General features: G+C 51.9%; 5 protein-coding genes across 6 annotated transcripts; 2 read left to right on the top strand and 3 right to left on the bottom strand.

Moving 5' to 3' along the window:
- Positions 1-129: 129 nt before the first annotated feature.
- On the bottom strand, positions 130-876 carry IUM83_05488 (uncharacterized protein; the record flags this gene model as incomplete). Its single annotated transcript, XM_067929627.1, has 1 exon — positions 130-876. One exon carries the CDS (start codon positions 874-876, stop codon positions 130-132), a length of 747 nt encoding a protein of 248 aa, XP_067799737.1.
- Positions 877-1,423: 547 nt separating this feature from the next.
- Positions 1,424-1,750, bottom strand: IUM83_05489 (Integrase catalytic core protein; the record flags this gene model as incomplete). The annotated part of the gene is made up of 1 exon (XM_067929628.1): positions 1,424-1,750. One exon carries the CDS (start codon positions 1,748-1,750, stop codon positions 1,424-1,426), a length of 327 nt encoding a protein of 108 aa, XP_067799758.1.
- A 7,313-nt stretch (positions 1,751-9,063) lies between these two features.
- IUM83_05490 (uncharacterized protein) lies at positions 9,064-10,662 on the top strand (the record flags this gene model as incomplete). The annotated part of the gene is made up of 3 exons (XM_067929629.1): positions 9,064-10,006; positions 10,083-10,309; positions 10,525-10,662. The coding sequence occupies 3 exons, from the start codon at positions 9,064-9,066 to the stop codon at positions 10,660-10,662; spliced, it is 1,308 nt and encodes a 435-aa protein (XP_067799691.1).
- A 3,319-nt stretch (positions 10,663-13,981) lies between these two features.
- Positions 13,982-14,914, bottom strand: IUM83_05491 (uncharacterized protein; the record flags this gene model as incomplete). Its single annotated transcript, XM_067929630.1, has 6 exons — positions 13,982-14,068; positions 14,141-14,159; positions 14,232-14,303; positions 14,377-14,449; positions 14,515-14,586; positions 14,653-14,914. The coding sequence occupies 6 exons, from the start codon at positions 14,912-14,914 to the stop codon at positions 13,982-13,984; spliced, it is 585 nt and encodes a 194-aa protein (XP_067799573.1).
- A 483-nt stretch (positions 14,915-15,397) lies between these two features.
- IUM83_05492 (Gag-pol Polyprotein) lies at positions 15,398-19,430 on the top strand (the record flags this gene model as incomplete). 2 transcript variants are annotated; one of them, XM_067929632.1, is made up of 6 exons in its annotated part: positions 15,398-15,908; positions 15,994-16,187; positions 16,259-16,276; positions 16,484-16,903; positions 18,097-19,052; positions 19,193-19,430. In XM_067929632.1, the coding sequence occupies 6 exons, from the start codon at positions 15,398-15,400 to the stop codon at positions 19,428-19,430; spliced, it is 2,337 nt and encodes a 778-aa protein (XP_067799536.1). The 2 variants fall into 2 exon arrangements, with proteins under 2 accessions (XP_067799536.1, XP_067799537.1); XM_067929631.1 differs by having other exon boundaries at positions 16,262-16,276.
- Positions 19,431-19,886: the final 456 nt, after the last annotated feature.

Below are 19,886 nucleotides of genomic sequence, written 5' to 3' on the forward strand. Positions count from 1 at the left end.
AAGCCGTCCCGTAAGCTGTCCCGTAATACGTACCGCAACAAATATAAATTACGTGCTCCGTAATAAATTACGAAACCAGTAATATATAACGCAGTGCGTTACACGACCCCGTTTTGAAAAGCGGTGAACTTACTTCGCAGGACAGTTCGGCGCGATGTGGCCCACTTTCTTGCAGCGGTGGCAAGTAGCCGTAGTTTGCCAGTCGTTGTCCAGCATGAGAGCACGTTTACCAGCGTGATCAAATCTCATCGCAAGCTGGATAGTCTCATCCAGAGTCGCCGGGTGATGCTCGCGCACATGATTTGCGGTCGCTGGCTTTAACCCCTGCTGGAAGTAGAAACGAAGCTCCAGCTGGCTGATGGGCACCGTGCATTGGATGAGCAAATTTTGAAAATCTGCCACGTAATCGTGCAGTGACGATGTTTGGCTCAGCGCGCACAGCCGTTCGCGCAAGCGATACTCGCTGTCGGGCGGAAGGAACCGATGACGCATGGCCTCCTTGAAAATCGCCCATGTCTTCACGCGGCCGGAGCTATCGCACTCCAGCGAGAACTGTCGGTACCAGTTCATGGGGGTGACTCGGAGGTGACACGACACCACAGTCACAAACTGAGAAGACTCTTCCATCATCTGCGGATGATAATCCGCGTAGAATTGCTCCACAGCGAAAAACCACAGCTCGAGATCTTCGTCGAGCTTCCCTTGGTAGGTTGGAGGTTGATGCTTGCGGGCCCCTGTTGGCCTTGCGGTGAGCGCGTCGATGCGGGCTTCACTAGCAGCGAACTGCTGCTGCATCATGGCTTGAAAATCAGCTTGTTGGCGGGCGAGAAGCTGCAGCACGTCTCCAAACGTTTGCGGTGTGGTGGTCTGTTCCATCACGGTGGCGCAAATCTTCAAAACTTTCTCGACACGATGGTCGGGAACGGACAAGTCGATGCTTGGACTCTTCAAGTGCTACTATGTGATGTAGTCGAAGCTTGGGCTCGTAGAAGGCAAAAAGAAAAGTGATATTGTAACTTAAAGTCCGTACTCTCTTGTACTCTAGACTAGCTACTCACTTCATGGCCACTCCTTGTTGAATGCGATTGTTAGTTGACGGGTCGCCCCGTAAACTTCGTCCCGTAAGCCGTCCCGTAAGCTGTCCCGTAATACGTACCGCAACAAATATAAATTACGTGCTCCGTAATAAATTACGAAACCAGTAATATATAACGCAGTGCGTTACACGCATTGACCATGATTACTTTGCTGCACCACCGCCAGTCTTCCGCAGACAATTCGCGATAGGTCCAGCCGGTTCACCTGCAAGTTGCTCGTCTGCATCAAATGGACTCTGTGTCCTTGAGCTCCGTTAGCAAACATGCTGTGTCATCCACAGCTCCCACCTGAGTTAAGTCGAGTCTTAACACCGCTTTAGAGTTGCTCACGAGGTATCTGGTCGAGCAGCACCATCGATCACGTCACAACTGGGGATCACCTGTAGCACCTTGAGAGCAATTCGAAACAGCGGGAACTTGACCGTGCCGAGCGCCTTGGTCATTGCATCGGCAATTTGGTCTTCAGTGCCAACATGCTCGGTGCGCAGGCACTTTTTCACCAAGTGCCTCACCAGATGGAACATGTTCATGATGTGCTTGGTGTTCCGGTGCTTGCCAGGCTTGCTCGCCAGACGAATACTGCTCATGTTCTCACCACGCAGAACTGGCAAATCGTGCTTCCGTTCTAATAGAACACTTTCCATGTTCGGCATTTTCTGGTCAAAGACTGGGTCTTTTACTAGAACCGGGTACAGTCATGCACATCTAATTCGGCACCGGTATCAGCCTATAGCCTGCGAGATCTAATGATGACGCCCGACTGGCTGCGCAAGTACCTCTGCCCATCACCCTTCAGATGATTAACCTCAACGATTTTTTTCCCTCTTAAAGGAGGGATGACACTTTCAAGGATCTCGTTTCAAATCTTGGTGCGAAGACCATCAATACAAAACCTCAGTTTAATTTTCGCCACAAAAGCCGTGACACGTCGACCATCCTCTTACGTCTAGTTGACTCTCTTTCAATTAGCCTGAAGGTCCAGTACCACGACAAGAAGGAAGACGCCGAGCTCGACATGTTCTCCAGCGGAATTGCATACACACCAGTGGAATCCTCTTTATGAAGTGGCTGTCTGAAGGCTAGCGTGATCTGTACACGAAGGCAGTCCGTATTTGTTAGTGCCACACGGGAATTGTGTCAAAGAATGACATGGGTTTCTACTGAGTTAATGTAATAAATCTCAGTGGTTCCCCTGAAGCGGCTGTTTCTGGTATCCTTGTGTAATTGGTGGCTTCGCAGCTTTGATATGGTCCACCCTGCCGAATTAGAGGTGCACGACTGTATAAACCCAGGGTTTGCAGCATTCAATCAGATTAGGAGTCAATGTGGTTCATTTGGTTAAGGTCAAAGGCATGAAGATGCCTTGCCTTGCTTGAGAGGCAAGGTGCCGAGTGGCAACCCCTATCAGGGATGGTGGGTGGGTTGAATTCCTACAACTACGCCGATATGGCAGACGTGGTGCTGGACGCAACGCTGGTGAAACGCCCACAGCACTTGTACGACGGCGCGGTCGTGAGGGCTTGATTCCCGCGTCGACGTAACTCCAAATGAACCACGACAGGAAGGGGGGCCAAGATTCCTGGTCCAGGATCGGCATTGGCCAGCCCACCTACCCATTTTCTGCACAACTAGATGTTGGGTCTTCAATTTGAGGACTTGCGGCCGTAATGTCTTCATTCTGCTTCAAAACATCTTTTCCCCAGCTTCGTCCGCTTGCTCATTCCGCCTTGCTTCAACACTGCACTCACTTCGCGTGGAAAACTACCTAGATGGTGAAATATCCCTAACTGCGGGAATAAGTGTTGGTTCTCATCTAACAGTCCTCCGAACCAAAGCAGATCGCGGGTACACTCGTTCATTGCGATGTGTACTCAGCTTCGCAGGTACTCTGAGGGGGCACACGCTGCTACCACCAAATCTTGGTTCCAAGTTCAGTGTGATTAATGTCGAATGCGGTGGATATTTGCAAGCCTTGGACGAACATGCGGGTAGGGGACCAAAAAGTGGGTGAGAAAACGCTTCCACGAAAAAGAGTGAACATGAAAAACCTGATTTTCGTGTTCTCCTCGCTAAAGTGCGAGAACAACGAACATTATTGCGAGCTTCCCTCCCGATATTCGTTCTCGCGGATTTTGTATTTAAGCGGATCTGGCGTGTTCGTATCCTACGCGTTGGATTGGCTGAAAATCGCACGATCTTCCACGGCCGCACTGAAATTTACCGAGCTCACTCGCGAAGATATTCTCTGCCCAAGAAGCGGTCTGCGCTCGCGTGTGCTGAGCTTCCGACGCGCTCGAAGTACAACCGACAGACTCGTGGCCACCGCAGGAACTCACTGTGCCGCCAGTCTAATGACTTCATGCCAGTGGCTCTGCCGCCAAGCATTGAGATCACAGCGCAGCCGACAAGACTAGAGACCTCCACAGGGACTTACTTCACATCCAGTCCACACTCGTGACATCTGCAGAGATCCACAACACCTCCAGCCAGGACGTGACGATGGCTGGGCCGCCTTCTGTGGTCCGCCAAGCAGTGGAAGAGTTCCAGGCCCTTGGACCCTTCGAGTTGGTACCTCCACGACCAAAGGAGACTTCGTACATATTCAAGTGGGGGGTTCGTGTCAAGTACATCGAGAACGGGAAGGAGGTCTTTGCGTGGGCTTGTTTGGCTGACGAGGCGTGTCGGACGTCAGGAAAAAACCTGTTCAAGCTCTATGCTGGCAAAACGACCATGGCCGTGAAGCACCTCCAGAAGATTCACAACGTTGGTTCGCCGAAAACGGAGGCAGCGACCGTCAAGTAGCGCAAACACGACAATGATTACAGCCACCTGTCATCGTCCGTCCTGTACTCAAACAATCCAATCCGGCTAAACGTGCTGATGACCACTCTCACGATCATCAACCATAACTTGGCGTTTCGTATGGTTGAGTACGAAGAGGCAAGACTCATTCAAGCGCTGCTCTATAAGGACGAGATGAAGACCGAGATAACTACGAAACAGGTGAAGGAAGCCATAGTGGAGCTGTATTCTTCAACACGTATGGAAATCACTAACTATCTGCAAGAGAACCGAGAGGACTACCCGAACTTTACGCTCGTGGCAGATTTTTGGACTTGCAAAACAACGCAAGACAAGTTTCTTGGGTTGCGCGTTTACCTGGTGGATAAGGCCTGGCAGTACAAGTCCATTCTCTTGGGTACGGGAGAGTTCAATCCCGCGTATGGAGATCGTGATGGCGGCATCTTAAAGCCCTTCAAAGCATGGCTGAAGCACATGCTCGTGGACTTCAGCTTAGCGACGAGCGATTTCTATGGGGCTACGAGCGACTCAGGAGGTGACGTGAAATCGATGCTGTCCAAAGAACTCAATCTGCACTGGGAGTGGTGCTTCGCACACATGGCCCACGCAGCTACAAAGTCATCATGCGGTGTAAATGGAGCTGCTAGTGCTGCAGCTAACCCGGAGATGGCGGACTTAATCTCACGGTTGGTAAGAACAATATTTCAGGTCAAGGCGGTGTCTGTCACTGGGAGCTTATTTGCAGAGCTCTGTAAGTCTAAGACTAAGGGTGCCTCCACGCGGCTTGTTGGATATTCTACGTCACATTTCTTGAGCATGACACGCTCATTGGAGAGAGTTCTTGAGAGGTGGCCTGCAATAACTGCGTGGTATGAAGAGCGAGCTCATAAAGCACTTCGTGCCAACCAGCCGCCACCAGAGTTCCCGTTGGCTAATCGCCATGACGACTTGGTCCATGTGTTGTCTGTGTTGAGGCAAATCGGTGATATCAAGCGAATATGTCAAGCAGAGCATCCTATTCAAGTTGACGTGCTCGTACAGCTGTATATGGCGCGTATTCACGACCTCGACCCTAAACAGCCTTTGCCACACTACCTATCAACCGACAAAAATCCTCGTTGGATTCCTGCAAGTGATCTTACACCACTGGCTGCGGATGTGCGAAGATTATTACGCGAAGCATTGGACAAACGCTTCTTCAGCAGATATTACAACGACAAGCAGTTCCAAGAGTGTCAATTTGAATTTGAAATGCAGTTGAAACTCCACCCTATCTTCAAACGAACCGAGAGGAGTCTCGATCGTGCAGTGATTTCGTCGTGCCGTCAGCATGGCAAAAATGGAAGAGATGCTGTGACCAGGAAGAATGATGTGAACGCCAAAATTCGCTGCAACTTATTGGACTTATTTAAGGCAGTAAGTGAATACGCAGACGTCTCTGAATTTGAACCACCTCCACCTGTTGTGGAAGTCAGCCGACTGGAAGCGGAATTTGCGCCCAGATCAAGCCGACCATCAACCTTTAGCAGGCAGGATCGACGTGCAGAAGAGGAACTCGATCGATGGCTAGAGGATCCGGTTGACATTGCACGAAAGGAGGACTACACACCAAAGGAATCAGTACTTGGGTTTTGGCAAAGACTAGAGCATCAAGGCGACTACCGTATCATACCAAAAGCTGTGAGAGTGCTATTCTCAGTACCCGTATCTTCGTGCCAGATTGAGCGTGATTTTGGCGTAAGCGGACAGATGGTAACTACACAGCGCACGACGTTAGCTGAGCACAACATCGATATGTGCGCATTCCTGAACAGGAACAGCGACTTCGTTGACTTGCTGCAGTGTGAGGAGATCCCAAAGGGACAGCATCACTTGCACACACCTACCAGCTTCACCTTCCCCATCGCCGAAGAAATGGACTACGACGTGGACGAGATGACAAGCGACCTTCTGGCCGATTTCGCTTCTAGTATGTCACTACCTGACGACTTCGAGGAGAAATCGGAATGGTAAATGTATTATGAAATCGACAAGATGACTAGTGAGTGAGTTAATATACGCATTGTGTTTTGCTTTTCATTAAGCATTGTTTACCTCGCCGGCCAGCTGCACTTGACAACGCTTGATCAGTAGCAATATTCACATTCCACTGCTCGACAAGTAGCGTTGTGCTGTCTGCTCTGCTCTCATTTGCACTTGAAGCTGAAGATCTGACACGAGTGCACTTAGTGCCACCTGTTTGTGTGCTCGCGCTCGATGATGTGTGTGTCGTGCAGGGGCTCGAGCGCGCCCTCGAAGTGGCTGAAATCGCACAAGGCCTGTGGATGTCGGCCATAGTGGTGGGGAATATCCTTGATATTCCTCGGTTTGTGACGAAGCACGAGTCCCCGCCGCCACAGCCGAGGTTGGCCTCACAACCACCATCCTGTTCGATATGCACCGCTCGGGTGATGCCATGAGTGGCGGACTAGTCGTTTGTAATGTCTGTGGCGCTTGATTTTCTGTCTGCGTCTCAGAACTTGACGCCGACGTAGTGTGGCCCATCGTTGCCGTGTGAGGCTGATCCCTCGCCGACGCTAGAGGCACTTTTGACTCATCATCGAGGTTGCTTGGCCGACGGCTCTCTGTATTAGGCAGTTCAACAGGAGAGGCGGGTCGTGGTGCGTGTCGGTAGGATTTCTCCCATGCCTCTAGCATCTTCTTTTCGAATTCACTATCTCTGTCAGAGTCGCTGACACCTTCGCCATCGCTGCTCCAGTCGGGTTCGTAGTGTGTCGTTCGACTTCTCTGGAGCTCGTCTACTGACGTTAGCTCACGGATCCTCTCCTTAATCGTCTTGCAGACGGCTTCAACAGCCGACTGCAAGCTGTGTTCAATGCTGTATTGGGAAGGCTTGGGTTGGCCAGCTGGTGCAGCATCTTGTCGCACCGAGTCATCACCAGACCGGGGATCCTTGCCCTTCAGAGCGTTGATACACAGCTCCACCTCTTTCTTCACGAGACTTGCAATAGTACTTTCAAGGCCGACACATTCACTTTGCTGGCTTTGCTTCTCTATACGCGCGCACTTCTTCTTGACATGCTCACGAAGAGCCACTGTCGCGTCCGCTTGACGCTGCACTTGTAGATTTATCTCCGACTGCGTGATCGTAAGCAGCTTCTGGATGCGTGCTTCAAGGTGACGGTTTGCGTGCATTGTTGTTTCTGTAATGAAGCCGCGAACGGATTCGTAGAGAGGCCCATCTACATCGCGAGCGCACCGCAAGAATTCATCGTGAATTGAGTTGCACGCCTTCTGGAGATCTAGCTCTACTGAGCTCTTCATTGCAAATGAAACGCCTTTCATCGCCATTTCCACTTGATACTTCACCATCGCGCTCATCTCGTGGTTGCGACTGGATCCGCGAAGAGCCACAGCTAGTTTGCCTTCGACAAGTTGCTGTACGTGGTCCATAACTTCCGCCGCTATGCCCTCTGTCGACCTTTCCACTTGCTGTTGGATGATCTGCGCTGCCTCTTGTGTGAGGCTGGTTCGACCTTGAGACATCGCAAGCTTGTCGTCGACGAGTTTGAGCACATGTTCCTTTACTGTCGCCGCGACATGATTGGTAGACTTTTCTAGTTGCTGCTGTACAATCTGTGATGTCTCCTCGGCGAGATTGCGTCCAACGAGCTTGTCTTCGATGAGCTTTTGAACATGCTCCATCATCTGCGATAGCGTGCCGTCCACGTTACGCTCCATCAGCGCCAAGTTCTGGCGGATTTCGTCCGTCTGAGACACGATCACCATCTGCGAGTCGCGAGTCTCCTTCTGTACGTCTTGAATCGCCTGGGTAAGTCTGTCACGAATGTAGCTCTCAATTTGCCCGCCTCGCTCATCTTGGACCTTCTGCAGTTGTCGCAGTTGCTCCCAGAGGCTGGCTTGCGTAGCCGTCAGCGCTTCTCCGAGCTTTACAGCAATGTCGCGTTGTTGGTCCGTGAGCTGCCTTACGCTGGTCTCTGTTGAGGCCTTCACAGCCATCAACGCGGCATTTTGGGTGTGCTTTTGCCCTTCCTGCTGGAACTGCAAGGCAGTATGCTCTCTTGCCAGCACCTGAGTCTTGAGGAGAAACTGCTGGGCGAGCGCAGTGACGTGGTCCTTGACGCTGGGGCCGAGTGCGTGAACAGATGTAGTTGCGGCGGTGTCAGCGACGACAAGCGCTGCGCTATGATCAGCACCAGCGGTGTCGATCTCTCCGTCGTCATTGCCGTCGATTTCCATGTCGCCGTCGATCTCCATGTCGCCGTCGTTCTCCACATCGTCCTGAACAGCAGCAGCTTGAGCGCAAGCTTGAGCGCGAGTTAGCACCATCGTCGGGAAGATTGCAATATTCTCCCGCCTCTCCAAGATCTTGATAAATTACTATTTGACTAATAGCCAATCGCAGGAAAAAATCCTTTCTGCCAACCAGACCGGCGAGAAGCGAACGCAGCGCACTGTGCAGTGCACACGCCAGCATATTCCCCCGCAAAAACCGATATTACGGACGAAGCTCTAAAACCTCGAGAACAATATTCTTGAGGTTTTTTACCTCCCCACTTCGTTCCACGAACAGTGTTCTTCCAATGTTCGTCCAAGGCTTGGATATTTGGTAGATCAGATCAAGCCAGTTTTCGAGGGTCGGGTTGAACTTGGAGAGGGAGGCGACGATAAATTTCCTTACCGTTTGTGGTCCTGATTTTTCGAAAAGTAAGCCCTGCACCCGCTCCCTCCAATTGAATGACATTCGCCGATCGGCCCCCTTGGAGAGAGAATCAAGAGTGAAGGTCCCAGCACGCGAATGGCTCGAACAACCGGCACGGTACGCTCGAAAGCACTCCCGCTTGATTAACTGCTTTTACGGACACAAATTTCTACCAGGCGAGCGCGCCGGAGGACCCGACGAATCAAGGAGGCGATGTGACGCGCGCGCAGCGCCACAGCGCGGAGTCGGCTTTGCGAGCATCAGCGAAACCTTCGAGGAGACCCTTGCGCAGCGCTGCGAAATGTGCCCCCGCTTCCAATCCACGATCGCGGTGTGCTGGAGGCACAGCGGGCGGCGAATGTCGCGCGAGAACGCCGCGACGCCCATGAGAGTCGACTTGTAATCGAAAGCTGAAGCATACGCACCCGGAGCGCTACCGCCATGCTTCGAGGTGAAGATGGGGCGAGGCCCAGGTCGCACGCGCGCGACCAGAGAAGCAACGAGCGATGGGAAGCGCGCGCGGTGCGTCAGATGTTCGGCATAGAGAAGGACTCCGGTTCGGACGACAGCGCGCTTGCTGATGTGATATCCGTTTTTGACGAAATTGACGAGGAGCAGTCAAGCACCGGTGACGACCCCGACTACGAAGAGAAGGCGCCTTATCCGCTTGGTACCGCGGGCAGTGCGGACGAAGACGACGTGGGTGAAGACGACGAGGTCGAGGACGACACTGAACGCGACGAGGAGGATGAAGACGACGAAGTCAGTGAAGTTCGGTACGTTCGGTCATCGAACGTACACCGAAGTTCACACCAAACGCATGATCTCCGCGTGAAGCTGATGTCCTCCGTATGGTTTTACGGATTCAAGACCATGTTTGAATGGTGGGAGGAGTTCCACGAATGCTTTGATGAGTTCCAGACTCAGACGTTCCAGCAGTTTTCCAAGCGCACAAGTACGTCGGCCTCGCTGAGGAACAAGCAGATCATTCGGATGGCGACGGCGAGAAAGAAGGCAGGAAAGAGTGCAAGAAAAGCGGTGTCATTGGTTCCGAAAGAATGGGTGACCTACTCCAAGACGATGGTATGTACGCATGGTCAGCCCTACGAACTAAAGGGCAAGGGCAAGCGCATTCACAACAAAGTTCGTGACACCAAGTGCCAGGCAAGGGTGAATATTCGTGTTTCAGCAAAGCTCAGTGGCTCTTGGCATTTGCGTGTGAACGCCACGGGCAATCATAACCACAACCTGAACAAGCACATCTGGGACAATTACGCGGAGAACCGGACAGTAAAGGACCCCCGGTTGACGGACGACGTGGCTGTGCTACACAAGGCTGGCGCAAACACGCAAGGGATACTACAATATCTGCGTGAACGTACAGGTGATGATCCTTTATTTTCAGTGTGAATTTGGTTGGTGCCAACTAAGTTTTGTGTATTTTTGATTACGTGTAATAGGCAAGAAAACGACTCGGCGAGATGTCCACAATATGGTGCAGCGGTACAAGCTCGACGAACAGGCGGGTCTCACAGACGCCCAGCGCGCGTTTGCGGTGATGGAAGAATTTTGTAGGCAGACCGGCGGAAATTCGGCCCAGGTGCTCGTGGATAGTGATACCAACGTTGCCCGCATCGCCACTTTTCAGTCGGCGAGAATGAAACGCTTGTTCAAGGCTTTTCCTGAGGTGATTCTTGTTGACTCGACTCACGACACGAATGAATCGCTACAAGCTGTTCAGCTTTGTAGTGCACGATGTGTTCGGCAAGGTACCAGTGTAGCGTTGAATGAGTGTATTGTGTATGATAAAACAGTAATCTAACGAACTTGCCAAAGGGTCAATATGTTCATCATGCACTTGTAGATAGCGAACACAAGGACAATCTGCGGCGTGTGATGCAGATTTTCAAAGCCAACAATCCGGACTGGGCCAAGATAAAAGTCGTCATGACGGACAAGACCGTCCACGAGAAGGACGTTCTGCGGGAGGAGCTGCCCGACGCACGCCAACTTCTGTGTCAATGGCATGTCATTACCTGATTGAAGAAGCAGGTCGTGCGGCTGGCGCCATCGGTGAAAAAGGAGGTGAAAAGTCTTGTTCGACTGCTGGTATACGCAGCTAACCAGAGCGAATATGCCGACGCAAAAGGACCTATGTTGGAATTACTCGGAGAGGATACTACGCACGGGTTTTACCGCACCTTTATGGCAAATTGGGACAACAACCAGGACGAGTGGGTGTCATAAAGGCGCGACAGCACCCCGCATCTCACGAACAATACAAACAACAGGATCGAGAGCAAGTGGGGAAAATCAAGGATATTATTAACGACACGTTCACGATAGACCAGCTACTGTCGACGTTAATGACACTCCAGGAGTACGCCGAGGACCAGTATCTCGCCGAATATCACCGAATTGGCAGTCGACCTTCGCGTGATTACGAAGATCGAGAGTTGACACTGTTGGCTCTCCAACTGAGCTCGTTCGCGTTCGACTTGGTCTCCAAGCAGCATGAGTTGGCAACAGGACCAGATGCAGACTACGCCGTTGAGCTTGGTGTACGTGGCATGGCAACAATTACAAGTCCTGTAGTGGGTCTAACTTGACTCACTACTTTAGCTTACGCGTTGCGCAACGTGTATGAGGAAGCGTAAGTACTTAGTAATTACTTGAATTAATTATATTTGAATACACAAATATAATTTAACTTAGACAAGACTCCAAGTAGCTAGTTTAAGGTAAAATGAGAACTGTATTGTTTGTAAATTGATCTTCCTCTAAAATCTGCTAAAAACTGTTTATCATCTATGAAAGGGTTGGCAGCGGCTGGCTGTCAGAGCCCCGCTAATATGCATGTCTCTGATTGGTAGAAAGATGCTGCTTTCTACCAATAGGATCTTTGGGTATGTGTGGACCACTCACTGTGGTGGTCCACTTCAATGTATCCATCGGTGTGTCTTACACCAATGTGAGGAAGTATCCAAAACGTTTAACAGATAACCTATCTGTTAAATTCACAAGTGGCTGCAAGCCACTTGTACGTGTAACCCCGTTACATGACGCTTGTGAAGCTGATCTACAATGTGGAAGAATATCAGCCTCCCTGAGCACGAGTGATTCACCCTCGATCTATCACGTACGAAAGGTGCGCACCTTTGAACCTACCGAGACCTGTCGTCGAAGCTGCAAATCTGGGAATGCGGCGCTTAAAGATCGTGCTGGGTTCACATGAACCGTGGTTGTGACTCCGGTTCACCCGAACCGTGAAAAAGACGTTAGGACTGCAAATTTAACGAAGGTGCTGAAGGTGCTGAAGGTGCTGAAGGTGCTCAAACCGAAGGTGCGCGAAGGTGCGCTAACCGAAGGTGCTTTAAGGGGTGTCCGTCTCAGCCCCCCACTCGCTTGAGGGACGCGGTGTTCGCCGCATGGGACACTCTCGGACCTCGAGAGGTTGGGATGCTCCTGGATCAAGTAGGGCATCCCAGTGAAGCAAGTGGTACTGTTTGTGCTTCCAGCTCTATGGGCACGGATAATCAACCGTGCCCTGGAAGCTTTACCAGCGATGATTATGATGGAGCAGCGCACGCAAGTCGGGGTGTAGATGGGGCACGCTCTCTTGGCATCACGACCGCACATTAGAGACCTTTCGGAGCGGATGCTGGTTGCTGGTTGCCGGAACGACGCACGAAAAAAGTGCAAAAATCAATCGGCTTACTAATCACTCCGCTACGTGACCTTTCGTTCCGGCTTCTGTGTCGGAAATGTTGGCTATTTGGCCCTCCTATCCGACAGCGTGTCGGATGTCGGAATCGGTCCAAGCCAAAGGTCGCTTACACTTCATCATGTGCTATCAAATAAGATATTGCAGTGCTCGTCATTTGTGTTTGAAGATCTCAAGTCGCAGCAACAACCATGATGCCCACCTTGAGATCGATCGCGAGGTCCTCTCCTCCCCTGACTCCTACTCCAGTCTCCGGTGTTGAGGACACATCGCTGTCGCCCCTAAGCTCGTCGAGCCGCACCTCTGCTGACAGCTGGGGGGCGTGTGATACTCTCGCTCAGCGAACACAATCTCCGCGCGTTGAGAACGAAGAGGAGGAAGAGCAGCCGTGTGACTTCGGCGGTGAATTTCCTGGGGACTATAACTGCGTTCGAGATGACGAAGATGATGGTGATCACAACAACAACACCGTTAGCAACGCCAGTAACGGCAAGATCACCCCAGACGGAGCAGCAGCTCCACTTCGAAAGCGTTTTGGACCCGATCAAGACTATCTACTCGCAGTTCAGGCCAACGCAGACATGCCTTTCAAAGCAAATTTTGGTGAGGTTAGAAAGAAATGGCAAGCCTTAGCTTCAAAGCTCAATGGCATTCCAACGTTTCGCATGGAGCCGATATCGGGAAAAACTGCGCAGGCACGATTTGAGACTCTCATATGCAAACACAAGGCGTTTGAAGCCGGGTCTAGTGGCAAGACAGGCACTGATGAAAAACACACACAATTTATTCAGGTTATGACAGACGTCATGAAGAAATGGAATGACCACAAAGAAAACAAGGCTAAAGCCGCTGCTAAGGCGGCAGGCGCCGAGCGCTCCAAGGTCCTCGCGGGTGACGTGGTTCGTGCTGCGGCGGTGTCGCGACTCCAGTACGGCAAACGTGCTGGTGCTAGTGACGACGGAGAAAGCGATCAATCCAGTCGTCCAAAAAACAACAGGCTCGTGCTACTAGTGAGTGGGTCACTGCCATGCAGGAAATGAAGTCCGATCGGACCAAGGCTCTTGACGAATTTATCCGGATTCAGAAAGTCGAAGTGGCGCAACGCCAGAAAGAACTTGAATTTGAGCGCGTCGAGCGAGATAAGAGAGAGAGGAACGACGTGCTGAGCGAGCGGAACGTCAACAAGAGCGTGAAGAGCAGCAAAAATTGATTACCAGTTTACTGCAACTGATTCAATCCAAGAAACACTAGGTTTCATCAAGAATGTTCCGGTGCTGCGGCTTGCGTAAATAGTCGCTCACCGAGGGGGGGCTGCATTGAAAGTAGCGACTAATCTGGTTGCCACCATTCAAGCAAGTTGCAGCATTTGTCAACAGCACAGCCACGCGCACCATTCGCCCAACAGGAGTCAGAACTATTTTGTGCTTTTTATTCCAGTCAGAAAAGCCCATTTGCGTTTGATAATTCCAAACATCCATTCAATTGACACACGATTCTTGCTCATGATCTCATTGAATCGTTTTTCATTGCTGCGCACATACGCATCTTGAAAAGGACTGCACAATAGCTCATCAACTCCATAAGCCGGGTCGCCATAGATCATAACTCCTAATGGCTGAATGACAGGATGACTCGCTAAATAGGTAAGCAGCTTGCTTTCACGGTGCATAGGTGAGTCGTGCAGGCGGCCCTCAATCGGCCCATAGAATGATATGCATAAGCCTGCAGCATAGGAGATATTGTTAGTCCTGTTCAGGAAATAAAGTCCTTATCATGTTTGCATTCGACACTTACCATCTGGAGTACAGACGCCCTGGTAGTTTAGGCAATGACGACGCTGGTGCCCGTTATAACACACCTTCTGAAGGTTTTCCCGATGTCCAACGGGAATCCTATCGAGTGCACTTTGCATCGCAATAATCCTTCTCCTTCGCTTGCCTGGACGGCAGATAAACGCCTTCGTTCCATCGACGAACATGGATACTCGGTCAACAATGCCATTAACCTTTTCTTTGACTGCGTTTACATACGATGTATGGTTGTCAGCGTACACACGATCGTTGAAAAAGAGTGTATCTTTCCACTCCTCGTCTAAGAAGCAATCTAGTCATAAGTCGCTTGTTAGCCGCAACGTCGCAATGACGAACTACTGAGATGATAGCACGTACACAGATCAGTGATTATTCTGCAGCATGAAGAGTCTGAGCGCCCGAATTGCTTGCGCACGTGAGATAGCTTCCCTGGGTATGATAGACGATAGCACAGCATCGCTAATGCCTCCACACCCAAGACACGATCTCCTGCACCGGTAATGAACACGTCTGGAATCAGCATCAGCTGAACGAGCTCCTTCAGTTCAGAGCACGTGAATCGGTAGTCCTCCAGAGCGTTGGCGTCCGGGCACTTGTCAGGATTAAAGCGCATGTCAGGGATCAGGGGTCGTTCAACGGCGTTTGTGGAGGCCATCAATGCATGGATGGCCTCAGCATCCCACGACTCGTAACAGTACTGGGCTAGCATAAGGATCGCTGCCCCCTGCGCATGACGCCGCACCGCCGCTCGTGGCATGAATGTCGTCTTCCCAAGGCTTCTTTCTAGAACTGAGCTTCGTTTGGCTATCGTGATACGTGACCTTGAAGAGGCGTCCCGGCATTTGCACGTCCCCGAAAGATAAAAGCACCTCGTCGGTTGTCGATTGCCGGATAGTGACAGTGGGCCTAGTCGTTCCGGCAACCAGCAACCAGCATCCGCTCCGAAAGGTCTCTATTCTCCAATTGGACGCGGAACTGCTGCGACCAATGGAAGCGACCCTCCCTCCTCGCCTTCATCCTCGGATGCGTCAGCCGCCTGCGGACCTGCACGCAACATCGGAGTGTCTGCCGACGCGGTGCCTGAAGCTACAGCCTCCGGTCTGCATGAATTCGCACTCTAAAGGAGGCGAAGAATCGCGCGATGCTGAGCTGAGAGATCAACGTCATTGTGCTGGACGGACACAAGAAGTACGACGCGTGGAAGCAAGATTTGCAGCTAAAGTGAAACGAGTGGGGACTGATGGAGTTTCTCGAAGGAACAGCTACGCTGGACGCGGAGCGAGCCGCCATCGACCCCGACTACGCGTTTCTCTTCGGCGAGAGAAAGACGAAGAGCTTCTCCAACCTGGCGCTCTCTCTGAGCATCAAGCTGCGCGAAGAATTCAAGGGGCCAATCGAGACGCAGGACCCAGCTGCACTGTATACAGCGCTCAAGGCGCACTTTGAGAGGGGTAAGGAGAACCCGATCTACTTGAAGAGGGAGTTCTACTCGCGTATGCTTGGGAAGCATGTGCCTGTGCAGCAGTACATCGATGGGCTCCGAGCTAGCCACCGCCGTATCGCCGAGTCCGGATACGCTATCACTGAGAACAAACTGGGGCGAACGATTTTGTCTAACTGCGTTGACGTGTACCCAACCGTAGCCATCAAACACACGGAGTGGGTCAAAAGCAACACTGCCGTGGATTTGGACGTGCAGGACGCCGTAATTCAGTTGGAAACGGCTGAGCAAGCTCAGCGAGAAGTCAGGCGTAAGTGGCGCCGGCAAAGCTAATGGTCAAGGCCTTCAAGAGCAGCGGATCGTTGCATCGGTGACTGGACAGGGGGTGGTCGCAGGCAAGAAGCGCGGGGCCCGTGGCAAGCAGTGGAAACAGCATAAGAAACCACGTTTGCTGCCTGGGCCCGAGAACCGGTGTTCAAATTGCGACAGTACCGAACACTGGTACTGCAACTGTCCGAAGGAGCTAACACCAGAACTGAAAGCGAAGAACGAATCGTGGCTGACACGCAAGAACAAGCAGACAACGAAGGTACCATCATCGATGCCGCCGTCTATCGTGAATATGATATTGCGAAGTTTTAATATCGCGGAGTCTCGTAGCAGGGAGCCGGGACTCGAGTCGGTACACCGGGTTCAGGATCGAGGGGGAGTTGGTGCTTTGAACCGACGCATCTGAAGCCAGCCACCCGCGTGGCCGTTAATGGTGATGGCGCACATGAGCGACCCTGGGCACGACCCACTTCCTCCCGACGAGGTTGAGTGAATGCTGGATGGCGGCTCGCAACGAAACGTGACAGGTGATCTCTCGCTCTTCGCTCGACTCAGGGAGTGTTCGGTAGGACCGCCGCTACTCTTTGGAAATGGGAGTTCGGAGACTACACACACGTCCTGCTGCAAGTGATCAACCAACAAAACAATCAGGTCGAAGACCGCTTCCTGGATGAGGTCGCCTACTCGCCCAATGCCCCTGCTAATATCATCTCTCAAGGTTATATGCAGCTTCAAGGCAGATTTCATCCCTTTACATCGCTGGACAATCGTACTACGTGGCTCACTAAGCCGACACTCAAGCTAGAATTAAAGATGCGCGACGGCATCTACGACATGAGGGTACCGCGGAAGATGAAGCGCGTGATGGATCTGATGATGAGTCCTGCGGCATCGAAGAGCAAGCCGATGACCAGACTGCACAGTCGCATGGGGCGCATTGGACTGGAGACAATACATAAGATGCTGGAGCAGAAGGTACATTTTGGTGTCAACCTATCCAAAAATGACCTGCTCTCCTTTGAGTGTGTGCCGTGCTCAGAGGCGACGATGCGGCGGATGACGTACAAGCGCGACCCCCTCCGCCGTACTCAACCGCTTGAGAAAATCTCAATGGATGTCTGCACACTCGGCGAACATACAGCAAGTGGAGATACCATGTACCTCCTTGCTGTCGACGAAGCAACACGTTTCAAGTGGGCATATCTACTGTCGAAAAAGAGCGAAGCCACTGGGTACTTGAAAACGCTAGTGCGGCGCCTGAAGACAAAGTTCAAGAAGTGGCCAATCGGATTGCTTCATGCTGACCAAGGAGGAGCGATCTTAGCCCATGAGCTCGAGAGCTTCTGCCATGATGAAGGGATTCGGCAGCAGTACACCAATGGGTACTCTCCGCAAGAAAACGCTGTCGTTGAACGCAACAATGGCACCGTCATAACGAGACTGCGTTCGCTGCTGAGAGCAACAATGGTGCCCAATCTTCTCTGGTGAGAAGCACCGCTCTATTCGATTTACACGCTGAACAGAACACCCACCAAAGTTCTAGGGTTAAACTCCCCGTATGAGCTACTGGAAGGCTCGATTCAGGATGTCGCATCTCTGCGAACGTGGGGCTGCATCGTGCAAATGCGTATTCTGCCTGAGACGCGACCAGCGAAAGCTAAGCTTGCATCCCGAACTGCAATGTGTCTTCTTCTTGGGTACAGTGTTGACACTAAGGGCTACAAGTTGATGAATCTTCAATCAGGTGCTATTCGAACGTGCAGACTGGAGAACGCCCTTTTTCATGAAGATTTTACGTGTGAATCCGAGTATGTGCTGCACTTGGTGCAAAATACTTTTCAGGGCATGATCCATCCTCTTGCAGCTGACTTGCCCATTGTACACATCGAGACAGACATAGAATCGTATGCAGTGGACGTGGACCGAGAACCGCCACCCCTTGGCGTCTCGGCTGAACCAGCAAGATAACACCGAAGCCCACTGATGACCATTTGCCTTCGGTGAGTGGGAGAATTGAGCAGGATAATGTGACTGGCGAAGTTCGCGGTGAGGCAATGACTATCACAGGTTCTCGGCCGAACGCGAGAAAGAGAAAGCCAATCACGGTTGCTTCACGTAGAGGCACAGCTGTACCTGTTGCAGGGTCTATTGTGAATACTGCCGGTCAGCATTCGCCTCCATCGTCTCCAACAGCAGCCCCGGCACGTCGCCGACGCAGGTCGAACGTGCGGCTTCACGATTACGCGGCCAACCACGTGACGACCCAGGCCCTAGAGATCACTATTCCTGCGAGCTACAAGGAGGCACGCGTTTCACCACAGTGGACCCGGTGGCGCGCTGCCATGGAAGACAAGCTGCGGTCACTGTGGAGCCGTCAAACCTGGCGTCTTGTGCGGCGTACGGAAACAAATGGAACCAAAGTGATCACGTTCCGCTGGGTGTATGCTCTAAAACGAGATGAGCATGGTTGTATCAAGAGTTACAAGGCGCGGTTCGTAATACACGGGTTTAAGCAGGAATTCGGGGTCAACTTTAACGAAACGTATGCGCCGGTCGTGAGATTTGAGTCAATTCGGGCTGCCATCTACTACGCCATACAGCATGGCTGGGATATTCTTCAGTACGACGTGAAGACGGCGTTTCTATATGGTGACCTTGATGATATTATTTACATGGAGCAGCCTGCGGGAATTGAGGGCGCGGACGGGGCAATGGTGTGTCGCCTGCTGAAGGGTTTGTATGAACTGCGCCAGGCACCCCGCATTTGGAACGACACTCTCAATGCTATCCTCGATCGTATAGGATTTGAACGGCTCGACTCGGACTACGGGATGTACGTGCTGAAGTCGGACACTTCTCAACTCCTGATGATCCTGACCGTGTACGTGGATGATTTACTACTGCTGGGACCTACGACTCAATGTAAGCGCGTGGCAGCGCATTTGCAACAGCAATTTGAATTGAGTGAGCTCGGACCTGTTCATTACCTGCTTGGGGTTGAGATTTTGGTTGATCGCCCCCGTGTGCAAGTGATTTTCATCCAGAAGCAGTACGTGATCGATGTTCTGCGGCGCATCAACATGGAGAGCGCTGTAGATTCGCCGACACCACAAGCGACTTCACCGTCAACATCGGAACCACATCAGCTGAATGGTATCCGTACAGAGAGGTCGTTGGGGCTTTGCAGTATTTAGTCGCAGCTTCACGCCCCGACATCGCACACGCAACACGGCACTTGGGGAAATACTTGACGTGCTACACCAGTGCAAACTACTCGGAAGCTATGCGGGTGCTACGCTACTTGCATGGAACGGCGGACTACGGACTGGTTATGGACGTCCAGCCATCATCGACTGTCTCCCTCGTTGGCTATTCGGACGCCGACTACGCGAACGGTCCGGACGACTACAAGAGTGTGAGTGGGTATGTGTCCCTGTTGGACGGTAATGTCGTCTCGTATGCGTCGAGAAAACAGCCGATCAACGCTCAGGGCCGTTCTTAACGGAACGGTAGGCTGGGTCCCAGCCTGGGAGGGCGGTGGGGCTTAGAGAGTACCACTCTGCGCGTCGTCGTTAAGAATGACGGATTGTAGGGCGGTAGGCCGCTGTACCAGACTGTACATGTGTCCGAGAAATTGTCTCATTCACAAAACGCCCCGAACCCCTTGTGGCAGATACTACGTATGTTCCCTCAGCTAGTCGATTTGGACGACGAGGAATGGAGCAGTTCGTCCAGTGATGAAGAGATGAATGACATTGTCGTGTGTGTCGCTGCAGCGACGCAGGCGCTTGCCATTAGAGAAGATTATTTCTGTCAGCAGCGGATCATTTGGAGCGACCACGTAGCAGACCTACGGCGGCGAAGCTCGTTTGAGAGGAATTATCGGATGGATGAAGGTTCTTTTGATCATCTGTTGGAGTTGCTGCGCCCAGATCTGCAGGTAGATGCGCTCATGTCG

The sequence above is a fragment of the Phytophthora cinnamomi genome (assembly GCF_018691715.1).
Source record: "Phytophthora cinnamomi strain GKB4 chromosome Unknown Contig4, whole genome shotgun sequence".
In the NCBI taxonomy this organism is placed as follows: Eukaryota; Oomycota; class Peronosporomycetes; order Peronosporales; family Peronosporaceae; genus Phytophthora; species Phytophthora cinnamomi.